The 9821-nt window shown below is 42.3% G+C and overlaps 1 protein-coding gene across 3 annotated transcripts in view; it reads left to right on the top strand.

Moving 5' to 3' along the window:
* The window catches only part of EZH1 (enhancer of zeste 1 polycomb repressive complex 2 subunit), a 31405-nt gene continuing 21846 nt past the window's right edge, over positions 263-9821 (top strand). The window contains exons 1-2 of one of the 3 annotated variants that reach the window (XM_018065135.1): positions 263-293; positions 9176-9261. Coding sequence is in view for 1 of the 3 variants with exons in the window: in XM_018065134.1 (XP_017920623.1) it covers positions 9257-9261 (5 nt within the window). In the remaining 2 variants the exon portion in view is untranslated. Of the gene's footprint in view, positions 294-8616; positions 9262-9821 lie in introns of those variants that run through there. The other 2 variants (XM_018065134.1, XM_013972153.2) reach the window with 2 other exon arrangements.

Raw genomic sequence — 9821 nt, 5'->3', positions numbered from 1 at the left:
AGAAGATAATACTGGCTCCAGGAAGTTTCTCAAGAGCCCTTCCTGTCCCCTGACAACGCCGCCTTAGAAATCTTCGGGGCGGGTTGCACCACCTCCGACTCCTGAGTTTGGGGTACTGGCGCCAGACCACAGACCTGCGAAGAAGGAAGCCCAGGGAGCCTGACCACCCGGGCGCGGGCGGAGCAGTGCGCAGGCGCCCGGAGGAGGCGCGGGGCGGGGCCGCGGCGCGGGGGCGGGGCCGCGGCGCGCAGGCGTGCTAGCGGTGCGTCCCTGCGGCTCGGGATGGAGAGTGAGTGAGTAAACAAGCCCCGGCCCGCCGGTGGGGCCGGGCCTCCGCACCTCACCACCGGGGAGCCTGAGGGAGGGAGAGTCGAAGGGGTCAGAGAACTAGGGGGAAGTGGAGGGACACACCAATTGCCTGCCTGGGCTTAGCGGGGCGCCCACTCCCCGTTCCGAGAGCTGGGGGAAAGAGGACAGCTGGCCGAGCGAGCCCCAAGCGAGGACCGCGTCTGCGGCGGGGAGGGCGGTGTGTCCAGGAGGAGGAGCGGCGGGGGCGGGCCCGGGAACGCGAAATCCCGTTGGAGGGCGGGGTGGGCCAGGTGGGCGGGACCCCCGCGCGGGTTGGGCAAGGTGGGCGGTGGCACCTGCGGGGGCCCATAGCGAGGTGGACTGCTGGGGACTTGAGGAGGACCAGACGCGAGGGGTCAGCTTTCGATGACTTTGAGGGGTGTTGAGGAAGCGGTAGCAGTAAAAACGGGGTGAGGCGAGTGAGGGTCCTAAGACGCAGAATGGAAAGGGGCGCTCGTTCTCGGGGTCCAGGTGGTGCCGCGTGCCTCCGGGTTCTCACGCTCGGTGCCCCTCTCGCCTCCCCCAAGTCCTGGCCCTGAGTAAGAGGCTTCTCTCCAAATTTGGTCTCTCGCCAATCCCTGCCACCCCAGAATTCTCTTGGGGATCAAATAATGTAAGGGAAAGAGCCTTGAAGCAAAGGCAAGGTGGTGTATTTGGGACGTGCCTATTAGGAAATGTGGAGCAAACTTATTTCGGTAAAAAGTTACTACTGAGAAATTGTTTCGGGGGAGGGGAAAGGATGTGGAAGAGTGTTCGTGCCGCCGGTGGAAATATTGAGAGTGGGCTTTTCATAGGTGAAATACGGGATTATAACTGGAGTCGCCTAGGTATCGCGATAGTCCAGAGCTAGAGGGATGAGGATGGGGGCTAAGAGGCGAGGTAGCCATGGGTGCGTGTGAAGATGGCCACGAATGCGAGTCTCTTCCGCCTTTGCTGCCATGATGCCTGTGAAGAGAAAAATCCCCCACCGGGTTCTTCTAAGTTTAAGAAACTTAAAGGAAGTTTCCAGCGTTAGAAGGTGCTAACTTTATCAGAGGTTTCTGTGAGAGCTTGTCTATTTTAAGCCTTGGAATCCCTGGAGCTGGAATGTGTGGCATTGATAAAAGATTACTTAATTGCGTAGAAGAGAGTCTGTATGAGGAGATAAAGTACTTTAAACACACACGTGCGTGCACGCATTTATAATAGAGGCAAAAATCATCTATAAAGATGTAATAATACTATTATTGTCATGCTGAGTGTGTGTATTACAGATAGCTGGAATTAATTCTCCCAGAATTATTTCTCCCAGAGAAATGTTGGCTTGTTTTATTCACTGATGCACTTTGAATGCTAAAACAGTGCCAGGCACACAGTAGGTGAGCAATACATCTTTTAAAAAATTAGTTACCTGTTTATTTTTGGCTGCGTCGCATCTTAGCTGCAGCACTCTTGTTTCCTCCACTCCTGGCAGCATGTGGGATCTTAGTTCCCTTACCAGGGATGAAACCTGCACCCCCTTCCCTGGAAGATGAATTCCTAACCACTGGACCTCCAGGGAAGTCCCCTCAATACATGTTTGTGGAATGAAGAAATAGTGGGAAGATCCCTGGGACTGGAAGTTGGGAGGTCTGGATCCAGTTAGTGGAAGAACTGACAGAGTACTCATAGGCCAGTCATGGAACTGGATGCCAAGGTAGTTTTAAAACTTCCTTAAGTGGAAGTGCTGTTACTTTAGTTCTCTTTGAAATAGCACTAGAAGAAGGAGCCTAGGGTTAAAAATGAAATTTTATGCCCAAGAAGACTTTTGTGAGGAAGGAAAAGGGTAGAAAATGTAGACTTGTTTCTTTTATACTTGCCTTCGAATTAGCATGCCTTTAAATAGCTATTTAAAATGTTATATTTAGCTTTTTAATTCTTGAGATCTGAAATCTGGCCTTCTTAGTTCTCTAGGTGACAGTTCCCACCCTTGGTTTGTGCCTTATGTGAAACAGGTAACAGTTTATTTCACTAAGTTTATCTTTTTCATGCCTGTACTCAAGTTTAAAAACTTCTTAAACAGTGTATACATTGTTGGACTTGCCTGGTGGTCCAGTGGCTGACTGCACTCCCAGTGCCAGAGCCTTTTGATCCCTGTTCAGGGAACTAGATTCCACCTGCTGTAACTAAAGATCCTGTATGCTCCAGCTAAGACCTGGCAGAGCCAAGTAAATAAATATATATATATATTTTTTAAGTTTATGCTTTGTTAATTATTTTCCAAGAAAGAGTTGAGGCAAGTGTTTTAGCCACTTTGGCCATCTGATGCAAAGAGCTGACTCATGGGAAAAGACCCTGATGCCGGGAAAGATTGAAGGCAGGAGGAGAAGGGGATAACAGAGGACAAGATGGTTGGATGGTATTGCCGACTCAATGGACATGAGTTTGAACAAGCTCCGGGAGTTGGTGATGGACAGGGAACCCTGGCGTGCTGCAGTCCATAGGGTCGCAAAGAATCGGACATGACTGAGCGACTGAACTGAACGTTTGAAAAACACTTTACATTTCTACATCAGACAGTTAAACTGCAGAGAAAAAAAGACAAAAAAACAAGGCAGAGGGTCTGAATAGGTATTTTTCCAAAAAAGACACACTGATCACCAACAGGCACATGAAAAGCTACTCATCATCACTAATCAACAGGGAAATGCAAATAAAAACCACAATAAGATATCAAACAGATGCTGGTGAGGATGTGAAGAAAAGGGAACCTTGCTGCACTGTTGGTGAGAATGTGAATTGGTACAGCCACTATGGAACACAGTGGAGATTCCTTAAAAATTTTTAAAAACTGCCATACAATCCATCAAGTTCACTTCTGGCTATTTAGCTGAAGAAAATGAAAACAGTAATTCAAAAAGATATTTGCACCCCAATATTCAAAGCAGCATTATTTACAATACCCAAGATATAGAAACAACCTAAGTGCCCATCAACAGATGAATGAGTAAAAATGTGACACGCACAAAAAATTTTGCAAGTTAACAACAACGTGGATAGACCTGGAGGGTATTATGCTTCTTGAAATAAGTCAGACAGTGAAAGATGAATACTGTATGTTTTCTGTTATATGTGGAATCTAAAAGATAAAAGAACAAATTTAAAAATGAAAATATGTAGAGAAGGGTGAAGATAATTAGGTTAGGATTGAGGGAGAGGGTTTTAAGAGGAAAAATTGCTTTTAGAGAATACCTCCATTCCAGAAAATGCCTAGTTTTGCTTATTTTTAATTTCACCAAACTGTGTATTGAGCTCTTACCCAACATCTTTAGTCCAACTGTCTTATCATTTGGGATTTCATCACTCCAAACCTTGAAGGCAAGAGTTCCGTAATGAGGTAGAGTTTAGTGCCTCTGATGTGTTATATTTTCAGACGTACTTGCCCTAATATTTTGATTCAGAATGGAATAACTGAAAAGTCTTGTTTTATTAATGATAATGAGCAGTCTACATACTTTTTTTTTTTCCTAGCCAAGCTTCAAGGCTTATGGGATTTTAGTTCCCTGACTAAGGATCGAACCCAGGTTCTCAGCAGTGAGAGCATGGAGTCCTGACCCCTGGCCTGTCAGGGAATTCCCATTAGACAGAAAACATTAAGCCTTGTGCTTCTGTAATTCAAAACCAGTCACGGTAGAGCTGTAGCCTGTTAGGAGTTTCCTTTAACTCATCTGAATCAGTGTTGTACATCCTGAGAGCCAGCGTTTTCCTTGGGTCTCATAAAAGCTAATTCTGCTTTGATTTTTGTCACTGTTGTCTCAAATGCACACAACCTGATTCTCTTAAAAAAGCAACACTAGAAAACGTTAATGCTATAATTTTATTTTAAATTAAGAATTCAGGGTCACAACTTCTTGTTAGTGATTTTTTTTTTCTGTATGTACAGTGCCCAGAGGTTCAGTGAGTTTTCATAAAAGTACATAGTTAGGGCTTCCCTGGTGGTTCAAGATTATCTGCCTGCCAATGCATGGGACGCAGGTTCAATCCCTGCTCTAGGAAGATCCCACATTTTGCATGGCAACTGAGCCTGTGCACCACAACTACTGAGCCAGCACACTAGAGCCGGTACTCTGCAAGAGAAGCCACCACAATAAGAAGCCCGAGCACCGCAACTAGAGAGTAGACCCTGCTCTCCACAACTAGAGAAAGCCACATGACCCTGAAGATCCAGCACAGCCAAAAACAAATACGTCTTTTTAAAAACCACTAAAAAAAAGTTCATAGTCATATAACCATCACCACAACCAAGGTATTTTTATCACCTCAAAAATGTCCCTTATGCTTCTTTCCATGTAATTCCTTTCTAGAATCATTTTAGTCATATAAGTATAATCATAAGTATAAAATTTTTGTGTCTGATTTCTTTCACGTAACATAAGGCTTTTGCGATATATCGGAACTGTTTGCAGTACATCTTCATGTATAGGAACTGTCCGTTCCTTTTTATTGGAGAGTAGTATTCCATTGTATGTATACACTGCACTTTGTATACATTCACTAATCCATAGATATTTGCATTGTTTCCACTTTGTGGCTATTATGAATAAAGACGCTTTGCACATTTGTGTACAGGTCTTTATGGGGACATATATTTTCATTTCTCTCCAATAAATAATTAGAAATTACAGGCCAGGTTGGGTAGTAAGTACACATTAACTTTTTTAAAAAGGGGACTTCCCTGGCAGTCCAGTGGTTAAGACTCCATGCTTCCAATGCAAGGAGCGCAGGTTCAACCCCTGGTCAGGGAACTAAGATCCCGCATGTGCTGTGACATGGCCAAAAACCGAAAAAAAAGGAAATGGGTTTCGCTGGTGGCTCAGTGGTAAAGAAAACACCTGCCAAAGCAGGAGACGTGGGTTTGATTCCTGATCTGAAAAGAAGCTACATGCCAAGGAGCAACTAAGCCTGTGCACCGCAACTATTGAACCTGTGCTGTAGAGCTGGGGGGCCACAACCAGTGTAGCCCAAGTGCCCTAGAGCCTGTGCTCTGCAGCAAGAGAAGTCACTGCAATGAGACGCCTGAATACTGCATCTAGAGTAGCCCCCAATCAGTGCGACTGGAGAAAAGTCCACACAGCAAGGAAGACCTAGCTCAGCCAAATGAACAAATAATTTTTAAAAAGGAAAAACAACTGGCAAACTTTTCCAAAGTGGTTGTACCATATTGCATTTGCACCAGCAGTATATGAGGATTCCAGCTGCTCCACACCTTCACCACTGGTGTTATAAATCTTTTTAATACTAGCCATTTTATGGTTGTATAATAATTACGTCATTGTGGTTTTAATTTGCATTTCCCTGATGACTAATGATTGTTGTTTAGTTGCTTAGTCATGTCCAACTCTTTGTGGACCCCATGGTCCGGGGTACGTAGCCTGCCAGGCTTCTCTGTCCACAGGATTTCCCAGGCAAGAATACTGGAGTGAGTTGTCATTTCCTTCTCCAGGGTATCTTCCTAACCCAGGGATCGAACCTGAGTCTCCTGCATTGGCAGGTGGATTCTTTAGTGCCTGAGGTACCAGGGAGGCCCAGTGACTAATGATAGCATCTTTCTGTGGCTTATTTGTCATTTCTATATCTTTTTTGGTGGAGTATCTGTTCAAAGTTTTGGCGCACTTTTTATTTGGTGTCCATCTTATTATTGAATTGTAGGTGTTATTCATATAAAGACTTATTTTTAAACTTCTTGACCATGACAGCATATGTTTTGGAGTTTATTTTCAATGTATAGGTGAATGTAATGAAAAGCTCTTAGCTTAGTACTTAACTGGAATGTGAATAGTGTTTTGCATATGTAAGTAATTAAATAACAGATACAGTAAAATTTAAAGTATTTTTTTGTGTGGCACTTCTTTTGCCTAAGATGAATAAACCTATTTCTCCTAATCTGTTCTAGTAAATGCTGAGTTTTTTGTTTGCTTGCTTTTTTTTTTTTTTTTTTTAATTTTTGAAGTGATAGTTGTTAGTGTTCGAGTGCTATGAGAACCCATCTTATGGCTGTGTTTAATCATACCTATCTGTTCCAAACAGTATGTCTCATCTTCCTCATATACTTTGTGGGGATTAACTGCCAAATAAACTGTTAGAGATACTGAAAAACCATTAAAAAGCCAAGCAAAATAAATATTGGCTCATGATCACATGAGATTCAAATGTCACTTTAATTGTAAAAGAAGGAAGGGTGGCTTATTTTATGTTATGACTGGATAAAACCCAATGATATGTTCGTGTATATGTGTGTACTACTCTGGCCAAATAAAGCACTTGAGTAAAATTAGAAATAGTGCCATTGATTATTAGACTATTCTGGTGTGCTTACTATCATCTCTTTTGACAGACTATAGGAGATCACATTTCAGCTGTAATTCCTTTTTTGTGTATGTAGAATTTTATTTATTTACTTATTTTTGGCCGTGCTGTGTCTTCCTTGTTGCCTGGGCTGCTCTCTAGCTCTGATACACAGGCTTCTCCTTGCTGCGGTTTCTCTTGTTGTGGATCACAGGCTCTATAAGTGAGCGTGGACTCAGTAGTTGCAGCTCCCAGGCTCTAGAGCACAGGCTCGACAGTTGTGGTGCTTGGGCTTAGCTGCTCTTTGGCATGTGGGATCTTCCTGGATCAGGGATCTCCTGCATTGGCAGGCAGATTCTTTACCACTGAACCACCAGGGAAGCCCTGTAACTTCCTTTCTTTATTTTCTCAATGAAAATATTGATGTTTTCCTGTGGCTGTCTCCTCTGAGAAATCTACACACACATATATACTAGCAGCTATGGATTCTTTTCCATTACTTGGTCTCCATTTTTACCTCATTTTTGTCTGCTTGTGGTTTTTTTTTTTTATTTTTATCCAGCTGTGAGACTTTTGGGATCTTAGTTCTGAGACCAGAATTGAACCTCAGACCCTTGGCAGTCAAAATGCAGGGTTTTAACCACTGGACTGCAAGGGAACTCGTAGACCTCCCTTAAGCTTACTGTTTCAAAAAAGGGAAATGAGTTCCAAAAGCAATGGGAGAGGGATTGCAGTTCAGAATAAATTTGGGGGTCATTTGGGTCTCGAAAAGGGTAGCCTAAGGTTTCTTAGGGAGGCAGTTTTATCCTAGATTTGAACCATTTTTTCATTTCCTGGATCAAATTATTATTAAGCTTGTTCAGGGCAGAAATTAGATGGGCAGCTACTTAATATTACATGTGAGCGGGGTATATGTTATTAAATAGTTTTTTAATTCTAAGAAAGAGTCCCTCTTTTGGCCTCCATTTCATAGAGGAATGAAACATACTTAAAAGATATAAGAGAAAGAGAGATGCTGTAATTTATAGGGAATAAATTCAGAATTGCTAAAGTTTTTTTTTTTAATAACCCAACACTTTAGCTTCTGGGATTCCAGTTCTTAGATTATGGTGGTGTTTCATTCCCTTCCCCTAGAGAGATAATATTTAACTCACAGAGAATTGCTTTTAAGAGCTTGAATCAGTTGATTACAAGTGATTAAGAGTGAGCATAGTGAGTCTGTCTGTTTCTTTGCTATTCTGTCTTGCCTTTTTAAAAAAAATTAATTATTTTTTATTTTTGGCTGTACTGGGTGTTCATTGCTGTGCAAGGGCTTTCTCTAGCTGTGGTACATGGGCTTCTTACTGTAGTGACTTCTCTTGTTCTGGGGCATAGGTTCAGAAGTTGTGGCACATGGGCTTAGTTGCCACACGTCATGTGGAATATTCTGGGCCAGGGATTGAACCCATGTTCCCTGCATTGGCAGGCAGCTTCTTAACCACTGGATCACCAGGGAAGTCCTGTCCTTCCTTGATGTATTCTCTGAGTTTAATATAGCATTACACCCATCCATTTTGATTCTTCAAATGAAACATTCCGATATAGTCCTCTTAAAGTCCAGTTGAATGAGGTATGATAGTCATGATATGATGAATGGCATATTTGTGACCTTGGGTTGAATTTTGCTGTTTTCTTGTCTGTGCTATTATTTCTTATGGGTAAAAACAGGTAATTTTCACATGCTTCTAAACTTTAGTTTCTGTTTCAAATTTTGGCTCTTCATAGCCCCTTCTAGGGGCTTCCCTGGTAGCTCAGCTGGTGAAAAATATGCCTGCAATGCAGAAGACCCCGGTTTGATTCCTGGGTCGGTAAGATCTTCTGAAGAAGGATAGGCTACCCACTCCAGTATTCTTGGGCTTCTCTCGTAGCTCAGCTGGTAACGAATCTGCCTGAAATGTGGGAGACCTGGGTTCAATCCCTGGGTTGGGAAGACCCCCTGGAGAAGGGAATGACTACCCATTCCAGTATTCTAGTATTCTGACCTGGAGGATTCCATAGACTTTGTAGTCATGGGGTGCCAAAGGGTTGGACACGACTGAGCAACTTTCATTTATAGCTCCTCGTAATGTTTTTAGAAATTTAGTATATTAGGTGAAATAATAGAATTAGTTCTCCAGGAAACCTAAGTAGCTGATATAGAATAAAAATCTTGTAGATTTTATTGAATTTTTACATGTACTTAGTATTTGTTCTTTCTCTAAAGTAATTGATGGGCCTGGTGGCTGAGCCTAGAAATTGGTGCAGAAAAGCAGAAAAGTGCACTTGGTAATTGTGAGAATATATTTGTTTGTATGCCTGGAAAGATAGAATTTAATAAAATAAAGCTCCCTTCTCAAATGGCATCAGGTATTATTAGGATCTGATTACATGCAAATGCTGTGGTAGCAGAGACTTTAAAGTCTTCATAGTTTTTTGGGGAACATCCTTCTGAGGATCTGGCTATGCTCCACTGACTTGAAATGACTGTCTGTTCTCTTTTGAAAAGCTCAACATTTATTTTTGTGTCTTGCCATTCCTCTGAAGAACAGAAGCCACTTGTAAAACCCTACCCTTCGCCTTGCATTCTATGAGGTAGGTAGAGCGTGGTCCAATAAGTACTTCTTTAAAACTGAACTTTAATTCAAGTGCCTCAAAAAAAACAAAAAACAAACCAGTGATTGGCAGTGTTATGTATTTCCATGTGTCATGCCGGTGACTTGGACATGAGATTATGTTGTTGTCATATTCGACCTTAATTGCTAGACATCTGGTAGATTTAGGCAGTTTGGCAGGTATAGTTTTCTTGTGTGGGTGAATCTTTCCATGAAGCTCTTGATATTAACTTGGTTCCTGCTAAACATTTCTCTTAATCAAAGTAGTAAACAGGCTTCCACATTTGCAAGTAATCCAAGTTTCTAAATATCTGTGAAAGTGAGAGCTAAATTAAAAGCACGTTACCACAGAGGACAGTGGCTAAGCTTTTAGGTAATCAGACCAGCCATTACTGATATGAAATCTTTTCTTAATTGGAACTTTCTGTTGAACTCATAGATTTGTGTTCTTTACACAAATCTTGTTTTTGTGAATAAATGTAATGGGAATGAAAGCATAACTGACCATGTTTATTTGAATTTGAGGAATGCGTCATTTCC

The sequence above is a fragment of the Capra hircus genome, chromosome 19 (genome assembly GCF_001704415.2).
Source record: "Capra hircus breed San Clemente chromosome 19, ASM170441v1, whole genome shotgun sequence".
NCBI lineage: Eukaryota > Metazoa > Chordata > Mammalia > Artiodactyla > Bovidae > Capra > Capra hircus.
This window is presented reverse-complemented; position numbering and strand designations above follow the sequence as displayed.